This window comes from Lepus europaeus, chromosome 12 (genome assembly GCF_033115175.1).
Source record: "Lepus europaeus isolate LE1 chromosome 12, mLepTim1.pri, whole genome shotgun sequence".
Taxonomy (NCBI): Eukaryota; Metazoa; Chordata; class Mammalia; order Lagomorpha; family Leporidae; genus Lepus; species Lepus europaeus.
In genome coordinates, this window is record NC_084838.1 from 33,561,977 (window position 1) to 33,589,424 (window position 27,448).

The 27,448-nt window shown below is 40.1% G+C and overlaps 1 protein-coding gene across 3 annotated transcripts in view; it reads left to right on the forward strand.

The window, feature by feature from the left end:
* The window catches only part of TEX10 (testis expressed 10), a 64,497-nt gene that overhangs the window by 10,665 nt on the left and 26,384 nt on the right, over positions 1-27,448 (forward strand). For all 3 annotated transcript variants that reach the window (XM_062207877.1, XM_062207879.1, XM_062207878.1), the window contains exons 5-9: positions 4,499-4,611; positions 20,669-20,907; positions 21,540-21,675; positions 22,872-23,047; positions 24,665-24,842. In XM_062207877.1, the coding sequence (XP_062063861.1) occupies positions 4,499-4,611; positions 20,669-20,907; positions 21,540-21,675; positions 22,872-23,047; positions 24,665-24,842 (842 nt within the window). The remainder of the gene's footprint in view (positions 1-4,498; positions 4,612-20,668; positions 20,908-21,539; positions 21,676-22,871; positions 23,048-24,664; positions 24,843-27,448) is intronic.

A 27,448-nucleotide genomic window follows, 5' to 3' on the forward strand; every position in this document is an offset into this window, starting at 1 on the left:
ACTTAAACAGAGCCCATATGGGATACTAGCATCACAGGTGGCAGCGTAGCCTGCTATGCTATAATTCCAGCTCCACCAGTAAACTTTTATTGTTTTTGTAGTTGTATTTGTATTTAGATAGAGTAATAGGAGCAAAATACAAAATAAGCAGACTCATTAATTCTATTAGTTTTGGGTCATTTACCATCATTAAGATAACAGTGACAAAAGATCTAAGTACTGTTCTAACTTCATTGAATATTTAAAATCATGTGCTTTGGGGCTAATCTGTATTATGACTTGGCTACATTTATTAGTAGTTTCTTAACATTTGATACTAAGTGTGAAAAACTGAATGGATTGCTGAAAACTAGGATATGAAATTGAGATACTGTATAAAACTAAAATAACTGATTAAGATAGGAATAATATTTAGAAGCATGTACAGGTAGAATTCTCTGTTGCCCAGTTAGATTTGTTGTGCTGTATTATAATAACTTGATAAGAACTTCTTCGTAGTATAAAGATATGTGATACAAAGTTAAAAATATACACTAAATGACATTAAAGGGTGCTTTATTTTTTTCCATACCATTATTAGTACCCTTCTCTCCTTTACCTTTTTTTTTTTTTTTTTTTGTAGACTAGTAGTTAAGATAGTTGGTGAGCTATCTAACAGCTTAATCTTTAGAAAAGATGAAATGGCATTTATTGGCATTAAACTCAAATTATACACCACAGGCTGAATTCTCTTCTGAAAATTGATAGGTGTTTTTATTGATAAATTGGCACCTGAATTAGGTATAGGCTTAGGAACATTGCTTATTTTTGTGTTGGTAGATTTACTATATTTAGTTTGTTGTATTTGTGGCACAGTGGAGAAATTTCATCTGTATTGAAGTAGATATTTTGGAAAATGTCTTAATAATTTGAAAGTTTGATTCTTGCTTTGAAAAGCAATCTCAAAGTACATCAAATCTTTTTTCCAGTGGTTGAGTCCTTACTTTTTTCTGATGGTTGAGTCGGGTCCTTACTGAGGATGCTTATTTCTGATATCTTGTCTATGTCTTTAATATATAACTAGTTTTAAAAATGATAAAACAACAATTTATTAAATGGCTTTTAGGGTCCTGTATTAATAGCATTAGGGTCACTACTATAACTATACATATACGCTGTAAAACATGTTGTGTTTTAATGCTTGACTTAACTTGGTACTTTACCTCTGTATGTACTATTGCTGTTTACCTTTGAGGATTAGAATTTGCTACCAGCGCTTTTGGAGGCATTTATTCAAAGGTCTATGGGTGTCTGTAAATATGACTACTTAGTTAAGATTTAAGACTCAATTTTCTCTTTCTGTGTCTCAGCCTGTCTTTCTCTGTCACTCTGCCTTTTAAGTAAATAAAATCTTTATTTTTATTATTTTTTTATTTGACAGGTAGAGTTATAGACAGTGAGAGAGAGAGAGACAGAGAGAAAGGTTTTCCTTCCATTGGTTCACTCCCTAAATGGCCACTATGGCTGGCGCTATGCCGATCCAAAGCCAGAAGCCAGGTGCTTCTTCCTGGTCTCCCGTGCGGGTACAGGGGCCCAAACACTTGGGCCATCCTCCACTGCCCTCCTGGGCCACAGCAGAGAGCTGGACTGGAAGAAGAGCAACCAGGACTACAATCCGGTGCCCATATGGGATGCCAGCACTGCAGGCGGAGGATTAACCAAGTGAGCCATGGCACTGGCCCCATAAATAAAATCTTGAAAGAAAAAAAAAAATCCCCTGCCATACTTTAGCTACACTTTATTTTTTAAAATTTTCACTTACATACTTAAAAATATTTCATTTGAAAGAGAGATCCTCTCATTCACTGGTTCACTCTCCAAATGCCTGCAACAGCCTTTGCTGGCCCAGGCCAAAGTTGGGAGCGAGGAACTTGGTCTGGACCTTGTGGGTAGCAGAGACCCAACTACTTTGAGCCATCACTTACTGCCCCCTGGGGTGCTTATTAAGCAGAAAGCTAGAATTGTGGGCAGAGCTGGGACTTGAACCCCAATGCTCTGATACGGGATGTGAGCATCCCAGTTGTGTCTTAACCATTATGCTGAACACCTGCTTCTAGTCACATTTCAAGTGCTCAGTAGCTAGCTATACGTGGATAGCGATTATTGGACAGCACAGAAACAGAACATTTTCATCATTGCAGAAATGTCTTTTGAATATTATAATGCTGTTCTAGGTTCTGGGGAATCCAGAGATAGACTTTACTGCTAAGATGGTTGCCCTCATGATCCTTGCTTGCTTCTGGTCGGGTTGATGACAGTGAACAAACACATCGTGTCAGTACCATGAAGGAAAATGAACATAAAGCAGGATATAAAGAAAGCATGTGCCAGTGATAGGAAACCAGAAGTGGTCAGAAAATGTTCTCTGAATGAAGTTAAGCAACAAGTCTTGAGAAGATCTGTAGGAAGAACATTCTGGGCATAGGAGATAGCAAGTACAAATGCAGTGAGCTGTGAATAAGCTTGGCATATTTGAGGAATGGTAGGAAGGGCAGTGTAAGTGAGGTGCTGGAGAAAAGTAGATGAGGGAGAAAAAGTGACACTAGCCAATCATTTGGGACTTTGTGGTCTCTGATAGGGAATGTGAATTTTAACACAAGTATAATGAAAAGGTCAGGAATTTGGACTTTAGCCCTTTATTATTTTAAAGATAGTATTTTTTGAAAAGCAGAGTTGCAGAGGAAGAGCGTGCTCTTCCATCTGTTGGTTTATTCCCCAAATGGTTTCAATGGTAAGGCTACAAAACCAGGAGCCTGGAACTTTATCAGGGTCTCCAGTGTGGATGGCAGAGGTCCAAGCACTTGGGCTGTCTTCTGCTTTCCTAGGTGCATTAGCAGGGAGCTGGATTGGAAGTGGAGCAGCTGGGACTCGAACTGGCACTCTGATACAGTGCAGGTGTTGTCAGAGGTGGCTTGACTTGGTGCACCACCTTTCCACCCCGGCCTGGAGCGTCTTTAAATAGAGAAATAGCATGATCTGTGCTGTGTTGATTTTACTTTAATATGTTGAACTTAAAAAAAAAATAGGACACCAATGAACTACGTGCTCTTCATCCAGCTCTAGCAGCCATCTCATGGATGACTAGTCTTGCCCTACAAATATACCCTCTTCCCTTTGCTGTGTCATTTTGAAGCATTTTTAAAAAAAGATTTATTTATTTGAAAGGATAGAGAAGAAGAGACAGAAAGATCTTTCATCCACTTGGTTGACTCTCCAAATGGCTATAATGGCCAGGGCTGGGCCAGGCAGAAGCCAGCAGCCAGGAACTTCATCCAGATCTCCCACACGGGTGCAGGGGCCCAAGGACATGGGCTATCTTCTTTTGTTTTCCCAGGCACATTAGCAGGGAGCTGGATCAGAAGTGGAGCAGCCAGGACTGAAACCAGCTCCCATATAGGATGCTGGTATTGCAGGCAGTGGCTTTACCCACTATGTCACAATGTCAGCCCCTTGACGCACTTAAGAGATACTCTGGGTGCTGTGTGGAGAGTTGACTTGAAGGATAAATGGAGAAGCAGGGAGATCTGTTAGTAGACTGTTGGCAGTTCTCTAGGCAAAAGATAATGGGAGCTACTGGTTGAAGTGAGAAGTAGCTGAATCTAAAAATCTAGCAGTATGGCTGTTATGTGTAGTGAAGGAGAAAGGAGTTAAGGGCTATGACTGTGTAAGGATCCCAGTGACAGGGTGGTTGACAGTAAGGATAATTTGGTTTTATTCATATTAAGTTTAAGATACCAGTTAGAAGTCTTAAGATGTCAAGTGTATATTTGCATATAGAATCTGGAGTTCAGGTAGAAACAATCTAAAGACTTGATCTGGCTAAACCTTAAAATTTAGAGGTCAGGAAGAAGAAAGAACCTAGTAAGGGATACTCAGGAGCAACAACAATTGAGCTGTAGTGTGACCAGTTTTATAAAGTACCTTAAGTCCCATTTACTTCCCAAGAAACCCTGCAGTGTTAGGCAAATGAGTTGGTTGCTTATCCTGGAAGGGAGGAAATAAGAGTGTTATGATCTGGAATTAGTGTTTCAAGTATGAGAGAATGTATGCTTAAGCATTTAAGGGAAATGCATTGCTTTGTTAACCTGTCAAGTGCCTTTAATAGAAGATAATGGAATTACTGAGGATTAGAGTTATAGTATAACTAAGACACCAAGTAGATTTTCCTGTGTATTTATGAACATTGTATTAGTGATCCAAATTCTCCTGTTGTCTGTCAAACAACAGGTAAAATGCAAAGTGAAAGCAATTATCAAGCACCAGTAGGATCTGTGAATGCAAATTAGATGCCCTTACTGTTCATTTTGATGATAAACCTTACTTATATATCATGTCAGGGCACAAGATGCAGTGTAAGGGGACATTTATGCTTGAATATTGACAAGTTGACATTTTTTGTTTAAAGTTTTATTTGTTATTTTACATCATTCTTACAGAGTTTATAATTTTATTTTAATAGGAATCATGGCTTCGAAAGAATTATCTTATTGATTTCAAACACCATTTTATGAGTCATTTTCCGTATGCCTTAAAAGAAATAACCAAGAACAGAAGGAAAGAAACAAATAAAAGGTATTGTGATTCTATTCTACTGTATAGACTCAGAAAGTTGCTTAACTTACAGTAATGAGAAAATAATTAGCCTTAATCTGTAACACTTGACACTATGAAGTATTTTCTAACTAATTTTATGAAAATAAAAACAGTAGTTTGGCCGATTTTGAAAAAATCATCTTTAAGCCTTAGGACTAACAGGTTTTGTTTGTTTGCTTTCTTTTTTACTTTTTTTGGTCCCCAAAGTGAATGTTTTGTGTTAGATAAATGCCTCAAATCACATAAATATAGTTTATGAAAAGTTGCTGAGGTGGATGGTTTATTTGGGTGAGGGATTATGTAATTACTGAATCTCTTAGTGAAGGGGTATCTTTTTTTTTTAAGATTTGTGTATTTATTTGAAAGAGTTAGGGAGGATGGGGAGAGGGATGCTTTCCATCTGCTGGTTCGCTCCCTAAATGACTGCAATGGCCAGGCCAAAACCAGAAGCCAGGAGCTTCCTTTGGGAACATAGCCCATGTGTGTCCAGGGGCCCGAGTCCTTGGATCATCTTCCACTGCTTTCCTCTGCACATTAACAGGGAGCTGGATTGGAAAGCTATCACTACAGGAGGCAGCTTAACCCACTACACCACAGTGCTGACTAGTGAATGAGTATCTTCAAGATCACTTGATTCTGCTCTTGTTTACGCTTGAGGAAACCGGTAATGAACCTAGTACTAATGTACTGGAAAAAAAAGGAATAGTTGGAGAATAATCAGAAAGGGTGTTGGATTACAAGATGGAGTTAAATTATTTCTGGCTTTTTAAAATGTCTGCTTCAAGTGAGAGCAGATAAATGTGAGAATAAATTATCAGGAGTGGGGAACCTTTTATCTGCCAAGGACCATTTGGATATCTACAACATCACAAATATTTGAAAAGGATCTTAAAGTCTGCCCAAAGATTTTTTTTTTTTTTTGGACAGGCAGAGTGGACAGTGAGAGAGACAGAGAGAAAGGTCTTCCTTTGCCGTTGGTTCACTCTCCAGTGGCCGCTGCGGCCGGCGCACTGCGCTGATCCGAAGCCAGGAGCCAGGTACTTCTCCTGGTCTCCCATGCGGGTGCAGGGCCCAAGGACTTGGGCCATCCTCCACTGCACTCCCAGGCCACAGCAGAGAGCTGGACAGGAAGAGGAGTGACCGGGACAGAATCCGACTGGGACTAGAACCTGGTGTGCTGGCGCTGCAGGCGAAGGATTAGCCAAGTGAGCTGTGGCACCGGCCCCAAAGATTCTTAAATATATCAAAGGGAACCAACTGGATAGAGAATCGTTGAGGGCTTTGAGAGGATTCAAAGGGTGTGCTCAGTAGTGATAAGGCTGTTGTAGGATGACGAGTTTCAGCTTACCTATGAACAAAGTATTGTGATAGATACAATCAAGTATCTGAAGGTATTCTGGCTCTTCTAACTAGCTTTTTAATTTTTTTAAAGACTTATTTATTTGAGAGAAAGAATTATAGACAGAGAGAGGTCTTCCATCTGCTGGTTCACTCCCCAAATGCCTGCAATGGCCACAGCTGGGCCAATCCAAAGCCAGGAGCCAGGAGCTTCCCCTGGGTCTCTCATGGAGGTGCAGGGGCCCAAGCACTTGGGCCATCTTCTGCTTTCCCAGGTCATTAGTAGGGAGCTGGATTGGAAGAACACTTGGGACTCAAACTGCCACTCAGATGGGATGCTGGCGCCACAGGGAGAGTCTTAACCTACTATACCACTGCACCTGCCCCCGTTCATTCTAACTTACAAATGAATATGTTAGGGTCCAGTTGGGACAGAAGCCACATCAGTGTTTTTTATTTATTTGTTTGAGAGGTAGAGTTACAGTCAGAGGGAGAGACAGAGGAAAAGGTCTTCCATCCGCTGCCTCATTCCCCAAATGGCCATAAGAGCTGAAGCTGGGCCCATCTGAAGCCAGGAACCAGGAGCTTCCTCTGGGTTTTCCACATCGGTGCAGGGGCCCAGGTGCTTGAGCCATCCTCCTACTTTACCAGGCCACAGCAGAGAGCTGGATTGGAAGAGGAGCAGCCGGGCCTAGAGCTGGTGCCCATATGGGATGACAGCACCATAGGCGGAGGATTAACCTACTGTGCCACAACACCGGCCCTGGCACATCAGTGTTTTTTAAATAGATTTTAATATAAAATAAATCTTAAAATAATTTAAAATGAAGAATTGTGAACTAAGTACTTAAAAACTAAAATAGCTACAAGGGATCAGTAAGGTGTTAGGGAGGTAGCAACCACAGGAAGCAACAAAGAGAAGGGAACAAGCTTGGAGGAAGGGAGGCAAAACTTTTTTGAAAAGGGGTATTGCTCTGCTGGTGCTCTTGTCTGGACCTCAGAGGAGGGCCCCTGTGAGACTGGGGTCCACAACAATGCAGTATGTTACTGGTTGGCTGGTGCTGGTATTTCTTAGGGGCATGGAGATGCTGATTCTTCGTCTTAAATGCTGGAAACTGGAATCAGCAGTGCCTACTAGGATAAACTGCTAGTGGCCTGAAAAGACCTGCCAGTTGATACTAGCAGCAGTAGGAAGCAGAAAGAGGACCAGGAAGCAAATAGAGTGTCCAGTCTTCCTAACATAGATTTCTAGTCTGTCTGTCTGTTTCTTTCTCTCTCTCTCTCACTTTCTCTTTTTCTCTCTCTCTTTCTCTTTTTTTCCTCCCAAGTACTTTCAGATAAATGATAGACATATTAGAAAATTCCTTAAAATTCACCTCCTAGTTTTTGGGTTTAATATTAGCCAAAAATTCTGAAACACTTGAAAACCCCATTGTGAACTATGGTAATAAAAAATTTTTACATTGAATTTGTTCATTGTATAGTATTTGCCTTATGTAGATGATAGTGTATGTATAACAGTGCTAAAGAAATAATAAACTTTAGAAAGCAAACATTGAGAGTCTTAATGTGCTTTTTTTTGTTCTTATAAAATTCTTGATCATGAATCATAGTCATTACTTGCTACCAATTTAGATACAGCATCTGTTAGGACTGACATTTGGTTGTTTTCTATGAAGAAAGTGTGATGAGTAGATAAATGACATTTCAGAGCAGCCATTAATTTACTTATAGACAGAAAAGGAAGGCTGGTGCCGTGGCTTAACAGGCTAATCCTCCGCCTTGCAGCGCCGGCAAACCAGGTTCTAGTCCCGGTCAGGGCACCGATCCTGTCCCGGTTGCCCCTCTTCCAGGCCAGCTCTCTGCTGTGGCCAGGGAGTGCAGTGGAGGATGGCCCAAGTTCTTGGGCCCTGCACCCCATGGGAGACCAGGAGAAGCACCTGGCTCCTGCCATCGGATCGGCGTGGTGTGCCGGCGGCCATTGGAGGGTGAACCAACGGCAAAAAGGAAGACCTTTCTCTCTGTCTCCCTCTACTGTCCACTCTGCCTGTCAAAAATTAAAAAAAAAAAAAAAAGAAAAGGAAAAAACTAAAGATTAGTACTTGTCATGGGGCTCACGTTGTAGTATACAACTTAAGCTGCTGTTTGGGATACTAGCATCCTGTATTAGAGTGCCTGTTTGTATCCTGGTTGCTCTGCTTCTGATCCAGCTTCCTTCTAATGTATGTAACAAGGCAGTAGAAGGCAGTACTTGCACCCCTGCCGCCCATGCGGGAGACCAGGATAGAGGCCCTGGCTCATCCTGGCTGTTGCATCCATTTGGGGAGTGAACCTCTGCACGGAGGATTTCTATCTTTCCCTGTCTCTTTGTTGCTGTGCCATTTAAATATATAAAATGTTTTATTTAAAAAATGGAAATGATAAAAACAATTAAAAAAAAAATTCCACAAAGGAGATGCATAGACAAAGAATAACATGAATGACATTGATCAGAAAACCAGTCACATACATCTTTTCTCTTTCCTTTTGTGATGCGAGGTAATAATGACTGAAGCAAGTGAGGTATACTAGGTGTACAATTAACTGAATTTTGCAGAAATGCTAAGATGTAGGTAGTGGTTGCCATAAAAAGTGGCAATTTATGTATAACTCAAACTATGCAGTGTAATTGGAATGCAGCCATTCTAAACTGACTTTGTGAAATAATTTTATGATTCAGTAGTTTAAAATTCTAACAATGGCGAAGCAAAACCCAATAGGTATTTTATATTTAAGCAGTCTGCTGAGGCCTGTGTATGAAGTGTTCTAAATATTCAAATATTTACCTTTGGTGAATTAAAGGCCTTAGTCTTATATCAGAACTGTAGGTCGCGGGCAGATGCTGTGGCGTAGTGGGTAAAGCAGCCGCCAGCAGGGCCGGCATCCATATGGGTGCTGGTTCAGATCCCGGCTGCTCCACTTTGATCCAGCTCTCTGCTATGGCCTGGGAAAGCAGTAGAAGATGGCCCAAGTCCTTGGGCCCCTGTACCCACGTGGAAGGACCTGGAGGAAGCTCCTGGCTCCTAGCTTTGGATTGGTGCAGCTCCGGCCATTGTGATTGTGGCCAGCTGGGGAGTGAACCAGCAGGTGGAAGATTCTCTCTCTCTCTCTCTGTAACTCAGTTTCAAAATAAATAAATCTTAAAAAAAAAAAAAAAAAAAAAAAACTGTAGGCCGAATCCTTGATGTACATGTACCTGTGGGAAGGTTCAAGCTGAGGTAATCCAAAAACTGCCTGGGAGCAGACTGGAGGAACTCAGAAAGTCAAAGTGTACAGAAACACAAAGTAAGTAGTAGCGAGAGTGACAGCAGGCAAATGAAATGCCGATATGGCAGTAAAACTTCTGTTTATTTGTTTATCCCTTTTTGGCAATAAAACTTTTTAAGATGGAAAGAAGAAGCCTTTTTTTCTTTTTTTTTTTTTTTTTCTTATTTTTTGACAGGCAGAGTTAGAGAGACAGAGTTATAGACAGTGAGACAAAGATCTTCCTTCTGTTGGTTCACTCCCCTAATGGCCGGCGCTTCGCCGATCCAAAGCCAGGAGCTGGGTGCCTCCTCCCAGTCTCCCATGTGGCCGCAGGGACCCAAACACCTAGGCAATCCTCTGCTGCTCTTGCGGGCCACAGCAGAGAGCTGGACTGGAAGAGGAGCAACCAGGACCAGTACCCAGCGTCCCAACTGGGACTAGAACCCGGGGTGCCGGTGCCGCAGGCGGAGGATTAGCCAAGTGAGCCATGGCGCTGGCCAGAAGCCGCCTTTTTAAGGCAGAATCCTGCATATATACAAAAAAAAAAAAAAAAAAAAAAAGACCACCCACCGTTTTGTAAAATAAAAGTGATTTGTAGTGTATGGAAGTACAGACTATGGAAAACCTGATGTCAGTGGAAGAAAAGCCAATTGGTTTACAGGAGAGGAAGGACAATGTTTCATTTGAGTTCCTTGGTGAATGTTGCCACTGCCTACCATAGAACCTTGTCAGTCTTGGTTCAGATGTTCTACTTCCAGGTCCAAGTCAGGAAGCTATTATATTAGCACTCTCATGGAGACTGAATCATATTGCTCATCCAGAAGAGGAGCAAAAAGAATTCTCCAGCACATGAGTCATGGGTTAGTTACAGGAAGGCCAGCAAGCACTTACCAGTGCAGTAAGGGTCATTCACTCATTTATGAAAAACAGCTTTTATCTTCTTTGATGAGGTGCTGCTTAATATTGTTGGTGAGCAGGTGTGTCATGTCAAAAATAGGAGGTTCTGTTTCTCTGTGTCATTATACCATTTTTCACCTGATTTTTAGCTAATCATTCTTGTACATTTCTTAATGGAAAATGCAATCTTAATGGATTCCACATTTCACATTTACTAGTTTATTATGAAGGATATTACAGAGGATACAGATGAAGAAATGCACAGGATGAGGTATTGGAGAAGGGACACAGGGACACAGTTTCCATGCCTTCTCCATATGCAGCTTCCTCCAGGAACTTCCATGTATTTAATTATTCGGAAGCTCTGTCTAGCCTTTTCTTTTTTTTTTTTTTTTTTTTTTTTTTTCAGGCAGAGTGGGTAGTGAGAGACAGAGAGAAAGGTCTTCCTTTTTGCCGTTGGTTCACCCTCCAATGGCCACTGCGGCCGGCGCATCTCGCTGATCCGAAGCCAGGAGCCAGGTGCTTCTCCTGGTCTCCCACGCGGGTGCAGGGCCCAAGGATTTGGGCCATCCTCCACTGCCTTCCCAGGCCATAGCAGAGAGCTGGCCTGGAAGAGGGGCAACCGGGATAGAATCCGGCGCCCCAACCGGGACTAGAACCGGGTGTGCCGGTGCCGCAAGGTGGAGGATTAGCCTGTTAAGCCATGGTGCCGGCCTCTAGCCTTTTCTACTACCTCTTTTTTTTTTTTTAAGATTTACATATTTATTTGAAAGGTAGAGTTATAGCAGAGAGGTAAAGAAAGGTCTTCCATTCGCTGGTTCACTCCCCAGATAGCTGCAATGGCCGGAGCTGCAGTGATCTGAAGCCAGGAGATTCTTCCGGGTCTCCTACGTGAGTGCTTGGCCCAAGGATTTGGGCCATCTTCCACCACTTTTCCAGGCCATAGCCGAGAGCTGGATCAGAGTGGAGCAGCCGGGACTCGGACTGGTGCACATATGGGATGCCAGCACTGCAGGCAGTGGCTTTACCTGCTATGCCACAGTACGGACCCTTCTACTACCTCTTACTGGCAGAGCCTAACGAGTTAGCTACAGAGGAAAAAGTGTGGCTTACAGAGTCTCAGCTCCAGCATCACAGGGTAGAAAGTAGAGGGTGGATTTGAAGTTGAGAAATGATAGCTCAGTAACTGGCAGGAGATGTGAATTTACTTACGTAACACAAGGCAATATACAGATATCGTTGAACTGTATAATTAAATATAATTAAATTCATTGGGAGAAACAGATGTCTTATTAGGATAAACAAAGATATACTGAAGAATAGTATTTGAACTAGATTTTAACATGAGTATGATTGTAGCAGACAGAAAAATACAGGGGACTAACAGGTGGAGATATTTTATAAGAAAGCTCCAGGCAGTAGAAACATTCACCTGAGTCACATTAAGTTCTGCTTTCACTATATTTGATGCTAGAAATAATTTGTCTCTGGAGTTCAGCCTTGATCCTTTGGCATTGAAGACTTTGGTTGGCTTAGGACTGTTTTAGGGATATTAATTGAGGGATTTTATGGAGTTGGAGGGGACAGAGTCGAACAGATGCTTTCTTGAGCAAGATGTTAGAAATTTTTCCCTCAGATAACAATTTTCCTGTTAGCCTGGGATCCACTGATAATTTTCCAAGTCCTTGATTTCTTGAAATAATGATGTAGAATCTTTGTATATGTCTGCATTTTTTCTGGTAAGGGATACCTCATATAATTTTCATTAAAATCATATTAGATAGCAATTAGTAGACCACAAAATATAAATAAATATGTACTTCTCAGATTTATTGGATACAATATGTTCAAGGTACTTTGTACTAGGTGTCGCGCATTTAGTGGTAAAGGAAATATGGTATCAGTTTTCATGGAGTATAATCTAACAAAGGAGACATTTACTGATTAGATTTTTTTAAAGATTTATTTATTTGAAAATCAGTTACACAGATAAGAGACACAGAGAGGCCTTTCTTCCGCAGGTTTACTCCCCAATTGACCAAAACTGCTGAAGCTGCGCCAATCTGAAGCCAGGAGCTTCCTCTAGGTCTTCCCATGTGGATGCAGGGGCCCAAGGACTTGGGCCATCTTCTGCTGCCTTCCTAGGCCATAGCAGAGAGCTGGATTGGACATGTTGTGCAACTTTTACCACCATCCGTTTTTAAATGTTCTTGTTATCCCAAATTAAAGTTCTGTACTCAGTAAACAGTAAACTCTCATACTCTTCTCCCCCAGCTTTTGGTCGCTACTGTTTGTCTGAAATTTACCTTTTCTGGAGTCTTTTTTTTTTTTTTTTTTTTTTGACAGGCAGAGTGGATAGAGAGAGAGAGAGAAAGAGAGAAAGGTCTTCCTTTTTGCCGTTGGTTCACCCTCCAATGGCTGCTGCGGCTGGCGCATCTCGCTGATCCGAAGCCAGGAGCCAGGTGTTTCTCCTCCTGGTCTCCCATGCGGGTGCAGGGCCCAAGGACTTGGGCCATCCTCCACTGCACTCCCAGGCCACAGCAGAGAGCTGGCCTGGAAGAGGGGCAACCGGGATAGAATCCGGTGCTCCAACCGGGACTAGAACCTGGAGTGCCGGTGCCACAAGGCAGAGGATTAGCCTGTTAAGCCACAGCGCCGGCTTCTGGAGTCTTCTTGTAAGTGGAATCATATAGTATTTGTCCTTTCTAGTTTGACGTAGTGTTCTCAGGATTCATCCATGTTGTAGCATAAATCATAATTTCATTATTTATTTGAAAAGCAGAATGACAGAGAGAGGTTACCCATCTGCTGTTTCACTTCTCAGATGGTCACAACAGCCTGGATTGGACTGAGCTGAAACCAGGAGCCAGGAGCTTCTTCAAGGTTTCCTACAGAGGGCCAGGGCCCAAGCACTTGGGCCATCTTCCACTGTTTTCCCAGGTCTTTCTTAGGGAGCTGGATTGGAAGTGGAGCAGCCAGGAATTGAACAGGCCCCCGTATGGGATGCTGGCATTGCAGGTGGTGGGTTTACCTGCTGTGCCTCAATGCCAGCCCCAGAATATCATTCTTTTTTAAAAACTTAACTATTTTCTGAAGCAATTTTAGGTTCACAGCAGGATTAAACAGAAAGTAGAGTTCTCAGGGGCTGGTGCCGTGGCACAGTAGGTTAATCCTCCGCCTTTCACGCCAGTATCCCCTATGGGCGCTGGTTCTAGTCCTGGCTGCTGCTCCTCCAATCCAGCTCTCTGCTATGGCCTGGGAAAGCAGTAGAAGATGGCCCAAGTCCTTGGGCCCCTGCACCCATGAAGGAGACCTGCTGTTACGGCCATTTGGGGAGTGAACCAACGGAAGGAGGACCTTTCTCTCTGTCTTTCCCTCTCACTGTCTGTAACTCTACCTCTCAAATAGATAAATCTTCAAAAAAAAGAAGAGAGTTCCATAAACTCCCTCCTTCCTACCACATAGTCTCTTTGACCAGCAACACCGTGCACCAAAAGTAGTAGATTTGTTAAAGCCCATGAGTTTATACTAATATATCGTTATCACCCAAAATGCTTAATACATTAGAGTTTTCCATAGTGTCATACAGGATAGTTTCACTGCTCTAAAAATTCTGTGCTTTTCCTGATTTCCCTACCTTCTCCCCTAACTTCTGGTAACCACTGTTCTTTTTACTGTCATCAGAATGTAATATAGTTGGAATTACACATTGTTAATGTAGCTTTTCCCAGAATGCCATATAGTTGGGATTACATACTGGTTTCTTTTACCCAGTAGTATGCATTTAAAGTTCTTCCGTGTTAATGGCTCGCTAGATCATTTCTTTTAGTGCTAAATAATATTCCATTATATATACCACATTTTGTTTATTCATTTCTTCGTCAGTGGGCGTTTGTATTCTTTCCACATCTTGGCTATTTTGAATAATGCTACTGTGAACATTGTCCAAGTCCTTTCAGGTTTTTTTTTTTTTTTTAAATTTAAAAAATTTATTCAGAAAAGTTGGAGAGAGGGAGAGAGAGAGAGAGAGAGAGGGAGAGGGGGGGAGAGAGAGAAAGGATTTCCATCACATTCCCCAAGTGGTTGCAAGGGCCAGGGCTGAGCCAGGTCGAAGCCAGGAGCTTCATCCAGATCTCCCACATGGGTGCAGGTGCCCAAGTGGTTGGGCCATCTTCCACTGTTCTGCCAGGCCATAACAGAGAGCTGGATTGGAAGAGGAGCAGCCAGGACATGAACCAGCACCTGTATGGGATGCTGGTGCCGCAGGCAGAGGCTTAACTTACTATGCCATAGTGCTAGCCCCAATATTGACATTTTTGAGAGTCAATATAATTTTGTTTATCTAAGAACACTTTATTTGTGCACTCATAATGTATTGATTTGTGTGATGATTATTTGAGTAAGCATGGAATGGGAATAGATAAAGTTAAGTCTTCACTTTGACCTGTAGGTCAACAGTTCACTTTTCAGTAGATTTTCCAGTGTACTGGGAAAATTTTTCAAAGAGAATACGTAACTTTGATTAATTTAGCAAGTTGATGTTTGAGTGGTAATTGGTGTGTATTTATTGCAAAGTATATTAGAAAATGGGCTCCTGGAAGTGGCTTAATCCACAAATAAAGAGTGTGAGGAGGAAAAAAAAAAGAAAGAAAATAGGCTCCTTTTCCATTATAATAGTGACAAAGTTTGTTTTCAAAATATTTGTTTCTTGTTAAACAGTGACAGTTCATAGAGTATGTGAATTGTTACATTTTAGGCATATGTACTATCAAATTGCTTGTGGGGACCTGAGGACAGAATAAACCTCAGAGAAAAATGGTGCAATAGGGATTGGGAATTTAAGGAAGGAGATTGACCTGCAGTTACAACTACAGAAGAAATGTAGGCTTTCTGTGATTTAATTGAAGAGAAATCTCTAAAGGAAATAGCTAGAAGAAAAGATCATCTGGAACAGCATAAAAGGTTCTGTGGTGAAAAGATTTGTTGGATGTACAGTAGTTCCCCCTTATCTGTGGTTTTGCTTTGATTTCAGTTACCCAGAATCAACTGTGGTCCAAAAATATAAAGAAGAGAGTTCAGAAATAAGCAATTCACAATTTCTAAGCTATACGCTTCCTAAGTAGTATGTTGAAATCTCCTACCATCGCTCTCTGTTCTGCCTTGGACAAGAATCATCCCTTTGTCCACTGTAACCATGTTGTGTACGCTACCTGCCAGTTAAGTCATTTATAGTGACAGGCCTCAGTTATGAAATAACTTGTCAAGGTCTCACACAGTACTTTTGTTCAGATCACTCGCAGTTATCTCACTTCATGTCGCCATGCAGGCATTGTATCACATCTCACGTCATTTTAAGAGGGGAGTAAAGCAAAATAAAATATTTTGAGAGGGAAAGAGAGACCACATTCTCAGTGTATTGTGTTTGTTCTATTTTATTGTTAGATATTGTTAGTCTCTTGCTATGCCTAATTTATAAATTAACTATCATAGGTATGTGTGTATCGGAAATGCAGTATGTAGGGTACAATACTGTCTCTTATTTTAGGCTTCTGCTAGGAGTCTTGAAACATATTCAGGACACCTGAGGGGTATTCAGACTTGGTTATTTGGCAGACATTTTCATTAGAATGAACAGAGTAGAGTAAGCTTATCAGTTCCAGGATACTTGCTGGCAGTGATAAAATTTGGGTTTGAAAGCAAAATATTTGTTGTTTTGGAGAACTTCTATCCATCACTATTGTTACATCGACTAACTTTGGGCCCCCCACCCCACCCTTTTTTTTTATTTGTTCTGAGATCATTTAGACTCTTGAGAATTTTTGGTGCAAAAATTTTATTTTATTTTTTTAAATTAATTTATTTGAAAGGCAGAGCTACAGAGAGGCAGAGAGAGGAAGAGGAGAGAGATCTTTCGTCTGCTGGTTCACTCCCCAGTGACTGCAAGGGCCAGGGCTAGGCCAGGCCAAAGCCGGGAGCCAAGAGCTTCATCCAGGTCTCCCACTTAGTGAAGGGGCCCAGGTGCTTACTTTGGCCATCCTCCTTGCTTTCCTAGTTGGATTAGCAGGATGCTAGATCAGGAGTGGAGCAGTGGTGGCAGCTTTACCTGCCACACATCACAGTGCAACCCCATACTTCTCCATTTTTTTAACAAATAGCGTGATATTCTGGTTTGAGCAAAATGACAAGAACATGTCACTGTCTTGGGGTTTCCATTGCTGTGTTAAAAAGTCAGCTTTGAGTTGACTTTGCTGTTGATACTTTTTAGAGAGTAAGCTGATTTGGGGCCGGTGCTGTGGTGCAGCACATTGAAGCCCTGGCCTGCAGCACTGGCATCCCATCTGGGCTTTGGTTTGAGTCCTGACTGCTCTACTTCTGACCTAGCTCCCTGCTAATGCACCTGGGAAAGCAGTGGAGGATGGCCAAGTCTTTGGGCCCCTGCATCCACGTGAGAAACCCAGAAGCTCCTGGCTCCTAGCTCCTAGCTTTGGATGGGCTTGGCTTCAGCAATTGTGGCCATTTCAGGAGTGAACTGATGGATGAAGACCTCTGTCTTTGTCTCTACCTTCCTTTTTTTTTTTTCTTTTTTAAAGATTTATTTATTTATTTGAAAGTTAGAGTCACACAGAGAAAGGAGAGGCAGAGAGAGAGAGGTCATCGATCTGCTGGTTCACTCCTCAGTTGGCCACAACGGCCGGAGCTGCACTGATCAGGAGCCAGGAGCTTCCTCTAGGCCTTCCTGTGTGGGTGCAGGAGCCAAGGACTTCTACTGCTTTCTTGGGCCATAGCAGAGAGCTGGATTGGAAGTGGAACAGCTGGTTCTCGAACCGATGCCCATATGGGATGCTGTCACTGCAGGCGGCGGCTTTACCCGCTACGCCACAGTGCTGGCTCCCTCTATCTCTCTTTTAAATCTTTTTTTAAAAAAGCTGTTTTGTTTTTCCTGAAATTGTTCTATTTTTCATTTTTGCAGTTTCACAAGGATATGTACAGTGAAATGTCTTTTTCCCTTGTCAAAGCCGAGTTGCTTATATTTCTGTGGGTTTAGTTTGGATTTCTTTTTTATTTTCCTTGGGATTAAGTTAACTTATTGAAACAGCTCCTGAATCTTGAAATGTCTTCAATCAGTTCTAAAAAATTCTCATCTTTTGAAGAATGAGACCTATTTTACACTCAAGACTGATTTAATGTATGTTAGATCTACTTACTGAATCCATTGCTTACTTTTCTTTATTTCTTGTCCTCTAGTTTTTAATTCTTTAATTGTGTACAGTTGCGTCTTACTGTCATACGTAAACCTGTTGAATTTTCTGTTTTCATTTTTCAGTTCTGGAATTTCTGTCCAATTGTTACTTTACCATTTGTTGAGAAGACTTTTCTTTATCCATTGAATGCCTTTTTCCCTTGTTATTGCTCAGGTGGCTATATTTTTATGGTTCTATTTTGGGGGAAATCTCTGGTCCATTAACTTACTTGTATCTATTTTTTCACCAGTACTATGCTGTCTTGATTACTGTAGATTTATAGGTAAGTCTTAAAATAGGATAATGTGATTCTTTTAACTTTGTTCTACTCCAGTCTTGTGTTGGGTGTTCTGGGTCTTTGACTTTTCTGTAATAGGTTCAGAATCAGGTTGTCATAAAAATATATAAATATATAAAATATATAATATATAAAATAACTTGCCGGAATTTGGGAAGATTTATTCCTTGAACTACTAGGATGATGTAGAAATGGGATTAGGATTTATCTGAAAGCTATTTGTACTTCCAGTTCACTTTTACCCTGGAAGAGAAACCACTAAAAGGGTCCAGCATAAAGTAGGCATAATATATCTTTGGTAGGCCTTGGGCCTTGAATGCTTTTGAGATTTTAAAAACAGTAATTTAATTCAATTTTTGAAGTTATTTACAGCAAGGGCATTTGGTTCTAATTCCCTGCCAGAAATTGAAGGTTCACCGGAGACTTGCCTCCCTCATAGAATGGATGATATATATATTTTTTAAGATTTACTTTTACTTATTTGAAAGGCAGAGTTACAGAGTGAGAGAGAAAGATCTTCCACCCGCTGGTTCACTCCCTAAATAGCCACAGTGGCTGGAACTGGGTTCGTCTAAAACCAGGAGCCAGTAACTTCTTCCAGGTCTCTCATGTGGGTGCAGGGGCCCAAGGACTTGGGCCATTTTCTGCTAATTTCCCAAGCGCATTAGCAGGGTGCTGGACTCAAACTGGGGCCCATGTGGGATGTCAGTGCTGCAAACAGCAACTTAATCCACTTTGCCACAGTGCTGGCCCCTAGAATTAGTCTTTAAATATTTGTATAAATTATTGGAGAAACAGAATGAACTCTTCCGAATGTGCAGATATTCATTGAGACCTTCTATATAGTGATGGATTATACAGCTTTAGATAAATTTAGGGTAGATCTACTCGTGGGGAAGAATGTTGCCCTATCAATGGTTTCATTCTCTCAATGAGAGAACTCCTGATTTTCAGTTGGACATAATAGCCACACAAAATAAAAACTAGCTTGTCCAGCTTCCTTTGCAGCTAAGAGTGGTTGTGTGGGTAATTTTTTAAAAAGATTTATTTATTTGAAAGAGTTAACAGAGAGGTAGAGAGAGAGAGAGAGAGAGAGAGATCTTCCATGAGCTGGTTCACTCTCCAAATGGCCACAGTGGCTGGAGCTAAGCTGATCCAGAGCCAGGAGCCAGGAGCTTATTCGGGGTCTCCCATGTGGGTGCAGGGGCCCAAGTGCTTGGGCCATCCTCTGCTGCTTTCCTGGGCACATCAGCAGGGAGCTGGATCAGAAGTGGAACCCATATGGGATGCTGGCGCTGCATTACAGTGCCACAGCACCAGCCTCATTGTGAATAATTTTTTTTAAAAATTTATTTATTTGAAAGAGTTACACAGAGAGAGATGGAGAGGCAAAGAGAGAGAAAGAGAATGGTCTACCCACAGGTTCACTCCCCAGATAGCCACAACGGCTGGAGCTGTGCTGATCCGGAGCCAGGAGCCAGGAGCTTCCTCCAGGTCTCCCACACGGGTGCAGGCGCCCAAGGGCTTGGGCCATCTTCTGCTTTCCCAGGCCATCGCAGAGAGCTGGATTGAAAGTGGAGCAGCTGGGAGTAGAACCAGTGCCCATGTGGGATGCCAGCACTGGAGGCAATGGCTTTACCTGCTATGCCACAGCACTGGCCCCATGAGTAATTTTTATAAAAATGCTCAGATTTCTCCTTCTAGTATCGGACTTGTATTTTGTTGGGTATTTCTTCCTGGGTTTATGGTACTTTAGGCTAAACTTAACTGAGGTAAAATTTATTTCTGCATCTCTCTGCTCCCTTATTTTTATTATCCCTGTCATCTTAGTCACCAGTGCTAGAATCCTTGGTGCATACCATTCCAAAACTCAAGGAAGTGTCAAATTGATATAATTTTTATTTTTCTTATATATCTCCCTTCTAGTCCATATAACACTGACCCTGGTTCTTGTCTTTGCCCATCTGTTGCCTGGCTTAGGATAATGGCTGTACAACTGCTGTGTTGTTTATACAAGTCTATAACTCTCATTTTCCCTTTCACATCTCTGAAAGAAGCTTTCAGCCTTGGTATTTCCTTGCCTTCAGAATTAGTTTTGGTATCTTTGCCTCTGACTCTTTGTAATCTGTTCCCAGTTTACCTTTCCATGCACATTTGTCATTTCATCCTAGCATTTGAGCCTTGATAGCACCAAATTTATTTTTCTTCTCATTAGTAGTGCTTTTCGCTACTGTGTCTTTGCTCAAGCCTAAGGTTATTTTCCTTTTAAAAGTGGTTAGAGATATTTAGATTTTAATCAACTTTACATCTTCTTAAACATGAGAGAAATGGGCTCTGCTGTTGAATAGTCTGAAAAGAGTATGATCCAAGTTGCAAAGTTTCTAAATTGAAACACTGTTGAAATTTCAAGGTTTAGAAGAAATGCTTTTTGACTACAATAAACTGATTTTAATATGTCAGTTACAAAATTAAGTCATTTCATATCAGTTTTACTTAGATAAGTCTCCTGCTTCACACATGAGGAAATTGTGGCCAGGATAAATGAGTGATTCTTTGAAATCAAATGGGAATTAGGGTAAAGCCAAGGTATACTGTGATGTCCATCCAAATATGAACATTGGCTTTAAAAAAATAATATTCAAGTATGTTAGGATTTGCAAGTCATCTTGTCCCACAAATCTTTTAAGATTCCCAGGCAGTACTGTATGACCATTTATCTTTTGTGTGAGTAACAGTTTGAGTAATGAACTGAGCAGTATACATCCTAATTCAGGCCTTTCTTAACAACCTTAGTTTCATAATGAGTCGTTTATTTACAGAACTGTGGCCTAGACTTGCCTATATGATCTTTTTGGCAGTTGATTTTAGAAGGAAAAAATTTTTAATCCATTGATTGATTATTTTAAGCACTCTAGGTGAAGCAGGCATGGTAGATTTAACACTTTGTGGATGTGTGTATGTCTTTGTTTGTTTTTAGCATCAAGCATTGCACGATTTTCTCCAATAACGTAGATCATCTCTTACTGAATTTAACACTGTCTGATATCATGGTCTCCTTGGCAAATGCCTCAACTTTGCAGAAAGATTCCAGTTGGATAGAAATGATCAGGAGATTTGTGACAGAGACCCTTGAAGATGGCTCTAGGCTAAATAGTAAGCAGCTGAACAGATTGCTTGGCGTATCGTGGAGGTTAATACAGATACAGCCCAACAGAGGTAGGTGCTGCTGCTTTATCCGTTACTTAAGAGAGGAACTCTTGTGCATGCTGTTTAGAGTATAGTGCTGAAATGATGACTTCAGACATTTCATGTAGTTAAAGTAATTACATTCAACCCACAAAAGATAGCTAGCCTAATTATTTATAAAGCATTGTCAGTTGAGCACTGAAATCATTTATGGCTCAGGATGTCCCTTTCTCAGTGGGTAGAAATTGATTAAGATTTCTGTTTTCTGATCTGGTTGCCTAGAAATTGAGACTTTTCTTTTGATTCACGTGAAATGAATCTTGCTTTTGTTCCTTTATTCTAGCTTGAGGTTAAGTTACATTGTCAGTTTTTACAGTGACTTTATTAATTCAGAGCTTTCCTGTTTGGTACCCATCTGATTTACTACCTTTCTAATATCCTGTTTTTGTCACTGCTAGGTTGTTGTACCTTAAGGAAATGTATACTGTTACTTCTGGTTGGTTTGATTTTGGTATGAACCATGCTGTTGCTGTAGGATTTTCATTTCAGTCATGAATTTGCCTGAGATCTTTGACAGAGCAAAGTAAAGTACTTGTATGAATACAGAGGAATTTTTGAAGAAACCTTTTGATTTATATGCAGAATTATTTTTCTGTTTTTAGAGGCTACAGAGACTCTGATTAAAGCAGTATATACCTTATATCAGCAAAGGGGCCTTATCCTTCCAGTTCGAACTTTGTTGCTGAAGTTTTTCAGTAAAATCTATCAGAAGGAAGAACTACGATCTTACAGATTCAGGTAAAGTTTTGTTATTTTTACTTTATTTTTAGTTTTGTTACTATTCCTTTCTTCTTCTCTTGCTGAGCTGTTTTATAGTCTGTCATTGAGTGGTGAAGTCCTTGGAGAAGATTGCTTTTTATTCTTTTTGATTACATTTAAGAAACAATAGAAAATTTTATAAGTATGCATATATAATAGTGCCAGTAAATTTGATGCCTGTTTCTGAACACATAAAAGATTGTTTACACATATACTTCTACCTGCCCAGTGCTAAAAGGCACTTGGAACAACTCTAACGGTCTGAATTTTTACTTTTCCTTTCTATAAAAATTATCGAGATTTAGTTAGTAGCTCTTTGTGACATACTGTGTCATATGGGATATAAGGGAGGATAACAGAAGATTAGAAAGTTTCTAACTTAGTTTGGTGCTATCAGATGAGATTACACAGGGAGTAAAACTACAAGGAATTAATTTTTTGATGTGAGTTTTACATTTCCTGAGGGCAAACAGAAAGCTGTCAGGGTGGAAAATACAAATTTGGGATACCAAAACCTAAGTAGGAAGTTACTGAAAAATATTCTGGTCTTTATTATAAGCCAGGTGCTTTTTATAATTAAGCTTCATAATTCTTGTAATGCTACTGTGAGGTGGGTACTCTTACTCCCATTTTATAGAAGGAAACAGAAGCTTAGGTTAAATTGGCAAGTATCATGCAGCTAATTGGTAGCAGAGCTGAGACTTAAGTTGTCTGAGAGAAAAAAGTCCATGCTTAAATTGCTAAGCTGTTGAGACAGCAAAAAGTGTCTGCCATTACACAGCGTTAGAACTTTGGTGGTATCCTAAGGAACTAAAATAACACACAAGTTGAAACTATTTTGTGTGTTGGCATCTTAAACTGATTGCATTAATCTGTTAATGGTGATTGACACTAATGAGGAAAGTTTTCAGTGAGTTATATATTATCTATGTCCTTTAAAGTAATAAATACCTTTTAGATAACACCTAAAATTACATGAACTTTGAATTTAGTGGATAAAGCCTTGGAAACTTGAGTAAATGATGCTGGCATCTTGTAGGGTTTCAGATGTTTATGAATACATGTTATTGGTGTATAATTAGTCACTTTATGGTAGATATGTTAAATATTTTTTGTTTAAGTTTATTTTCCTTGTCTTTGAAAATTACATTTTGTTGTTCCTTGGCCTTTCTAAGATACCGTAGTAAAGTGTTATCACGTTGGTTGGCTGGTTTACCATTGCAACTTGCTCATCTTGGCTCCCGAAACCCTGAGCTTTCTACACAGCTTATTGATATCATTCATACTGCTGCAGCACGAGCAAATAAAGAATTACTAAAAAGTTTACAAGCTACTGCTCTCCGAATCTATGGTAAGAGTTTGTTTAATGCTGTAGGTAGTCACTGGTCTGTTGTGATCAAGGAAAGAGGTTTTTAAGGAGAGATCTTTGTATTACTTTTTTTTTTTTTTTTGACAGGCAGAGTTAGAGAGAGAGAGAGACAGAGAGAAAGGTCTTCCTTCTGTTGGTTCACCCCCCAAATGGCTGCTACAGCCGGCGCGCTGCACCAATCCGAAGCCAGGAGCCAGGTGCTTCCTCCTGGCCTCCCATGCAGGTGCAGGGCCCAAGCACTTAGGCTATCCTTCACTGCCTTCCCGGCTCACAGCAGAGAGCTGGACTGGAAGAGGAGCAACTGGGACTAGAACCCGGGGTGCCGGTGCCACAGATGGAGGATTAGCCTAGTGAGCTGGGGCACCTGCCTTTGTATTACTTTTTAAAGTTTAATTTTTTGAGAGACACTGAAACAGGCACAATGACATAGACCACGAAGAGCACTCCTATTTGTTGGTTCACTTCAGCTGGGGCTGAAGCCAGGAGCCAGGAACAAAATCCTGATCTTCCACATAGGTGATAGGAATCCAATTACTTGAGCCATCATTGTGACTTCTCAGGATCTTCATTGACAGGTGGAGTCAGGAGCCACCACCAGGTATCAAGCCCAGGCACTCTGATAAGGGATGTGAGCACCTTAACTGCTAGGCCCATCCCAAGAGTAGCTCCTTAGATTTGACTTTGCTGAAATCTAAATTAGTTATACCATGGGTAAATTGACAAAACAACATAAAACAGTAAATTAATTTTCAATAGTATTGTCTATTAGAATAGAGTTAATATCTTAAGTTGTCTTTGTGAACATCTGCCTTTCATAAGTTCAAAACCAATCAGATATTTTTTAAAAAATTCCATAATGTTTCTTAGAATGAATATCTTGTATGACTTCTTTATATTATTATTATTTATTCATAAATGGAAATGTAATATTTAAAATAATGACATGTTGGAATATACATCTCTAATTTGCATTTATTTATTGGCATATAATCTAAAATTATAAAATTTAAAAACATCAATTTTAAAATTCACTATCTTATGATGAATGGTGACTTTTAAACCCATTTGTATTACTCAGATTGTGCTATTCTGTCACCACTATTTAATTCTAGAACATTTTCATCACTCCAACACTCCAAAAAGAAACCCAGAATCTGTTAGTCCCTCATTCCCTCTTTCCCAGAGTCCCTGGAAATCACTGATCTACTTTCTGTTCCTATGTCTGTTTTGAGTATTGTTTACAAATTAAATTATATAATATGAGTCCTTTGAATCTGTTTTTCTTTTTAAACTGGGCATAATAGTTTTACTGTTTATTATATTGTAGCAAGTACTTGTGCTTAATTCCTTTTTACGGCTGAATAGTATTTGGTTGTATGGATTTCCACTTGTAACAAGACACTTATATTGTGAATTATTACAGTCTTAAATACATTTTTAAATTACGTTCTTTGTTTTACTTTAGGAAATAGTTTAACCATCTCAACACGAGTGCTTTATGATAACAACTTTTTAGTATATTGATTTAATTGATACCAAACATAACATTAATCTCTGGTTTGCATATTTTTTATACTTAATGTCTTCCTGCCCCACCAGATCCACAGGAAGGCACTGTGGTGGTTCTCCCTGCAGAGTCTCAGCAACATTTGGTTCAGCTTGTATATTTTCTACCCAGTCTGCCTGCTGATCTGCTTTCTCGGTTGAGTCGTTGCTGTATAATGGGAAGACTCAGTTCAAGTTTGGTTGCTATGCTTATTGGGATACTGCACATGAGGTATTATGCACAAATGACCTGTATTTTGAGTGTATAACCTTTTATTCCTCTTATTAATCATTTGTGAAATACAGAAGGCTTTTAAAATCATGTACTGCTGCTATTTCTTTTAAGGTGACAGTTGGCAACTGTTCACTAGGGTAAGACTTCCAGATTACTTGCTTAGTGATTTTTGTAAGGTAGATTGGAATAAGGGATGAAATTGTGTTACTCAAAGCATGTTGTAAGCATTCATTGGCAGGTGAGAGTACTGTACTTAAAATTTTTGGTGTTAGGAATTGCTACTAGACCTTCCTTTCAGGGTGCTCAGAATTTAGTGTAGCTTATGAATTAAACAAGCTTGTGGATTGAGAGCCAGGGGTCACTTCAAATTTTTTTCATGGAATAATATACATAACATCATAATCTAACATTTTAACTGTTTTTAAGGACATGTAGTTCATTGGTATTGTCCTGAGCTCTTTCATGATCCCAAATTGAAATTCTACTCATTAGGCAGTAATTCCTTACTTTCTCCTCCCCCATCTTGTGGTAACTACTGTTCTATTCTGTCTATAAGTAGAATCATACAGTATTTTTCCTTTTTTTTTTTTTTTTTTAAGATTTATTTTATTCAAAAGCATTGTGGGGCGGGGAGAGGGAAACTGAGAGTACTTCTATATCCTGGTTCACTCCCCAAGTGGTGGGGCTAGGCCAAAGCCAAGAGCTTCTTCCATGTCTCCCACGTGGGTAGCAGGAACCCAAGCACTTAGGCTGCTTTCCCAGGTGTGTTAGCAAGGAGCTGGTTTGGAAGTACAGCAGCTTGGACTTGAACTGGAGCCCACATGGGATGCCAGCTCTGCAGGCTGTGGTTTAACTTGCTCTACCATAGCACTGGCCCCAGTGTTTTTCCTTTTGGGTCTTTTTTTCACTTGGCACAGTGGCTCATCATGTTGTAGCATGTATCAGAATTGCATTCCTTTTTTAAGCTGAATAATATAATTCAGATACAAGTATACTAAATTTTATTTTATCAGTTCATCTGTTGATGGACATTTGAACTTCTACCTTTTGGTCATTATGAATACTCTTATGAATGTGGTATATATAAATATCCTTTTGAGACCCAGCTTTCAATTTCTTTGGTTATGTTCTCAGAAGTGGAATTTCTGAGTCAATAATAATTCTGTGTTTAATTTTTTGAGGAACCACTATACCATTTTCCACAGTGGCTGTACCATTTTCCTGAAAGATTTTATAATTATTTCATATTGCCAGTGTTGAACATATCTTCAGACACTTTGTATCATTGTACTATTTAGCAATATTTATTTCTTGTTGTGGTTTCTGGTCAGAGTCTGATGTTTCAGGCGGAAAATTAAATCTAGGCTATACCTGAAAACTATGGTTAAAGATGAGTTCCGTTTTACAAATCCTCTATCCAGGAAAGTAGCAGTAGCTCATCATCTTAATAGACTGCTGTTGCCAGTCTCTGAATACAAGTGTAGAATAGATATTTGGCTGTATATGTTATGCCCAGATCATTAGATCCCTGCAGAGACCCCCAGAGAGTCGATCACATCGAACTGCAAAAGCAAGGTTTATTCAGGAGTACAAGCCATGACAGGGACTCCATCCAACCAACCGGCACAGCGGAGGAAGGAGTGAGGCCCTGGTCTTTGTTTGGGAGAGTTCTTAAAGGAAAAAAAGGGCTACATCAGCAGGAAAAAAGAGTTACATACAGCATGGAAGCTTTGGGTACAGGAAGTTACTTTGTTTAGCAGTCTCTACTCTGCTGTCCTTGGTCTACCGAGCTAGCTGTCCCTGGTAAGCTTTGATACCTCCGGAATGCCTGAATGCCTGCTTTTACAAGGACTCGGGTCTGCTATGGGAAACGGAGGCTGCTTTTTTTATTGTTTTAAAATGGAGTCACTTTGGCTCTTCACATACGCTAGAAATGTGCTTCATAACTGGCAGTACCTTTCCTTTTAGCAAAAGATAGCCGTGTGTAATATGTTATTTACGTATGGAAATTCAGGATTTCTTTCTTCTGTATGTGAATTAGACTTGGTCATGTTTTAAAGTATTTTAAATATTGGTTTTCCATGTTTTTCTTGGCAATAAAAATATTGCACTTTTTGTAATAGAAGCATTTATTTGTAGGTCTTTAAAAAATGAAGTATTGCTTTTCCTAGAATTTAAGTGGTTTATTAACTTGTCTATCTATTAACTTCCAGTAGAGGGCACTCCATTTCTTAGCTATAATTTAACATTCAGGTAAAAGCACCTTTTGAATATTTCTTGAAAGTGATTTTCTTCAGAAGCTGCAATTAATATCTTTATCACCAGTTTTGATTCACTTATGCTTAATAACTTTTGTCAAGGGTTTGCAGAAGTCTTTTTTCCGTTTAAAAAAATTTTAAATTTATTTTCATTTTTCGCTTTATTTATGTAAAAGGAACAGATTTTTTGTATTTCATATATACAGTTTTAAGAGCATAATGGTTCTTCCTACCCTATCCTCCTTCTCTCCTCACTCCCATTATTTTTCTTTTAGTTTTTACCCTGAGGAATTGTGAGAATTGGGAAAATACTGACAGTAATGGCCTGTGATCATTAAGTAGAGA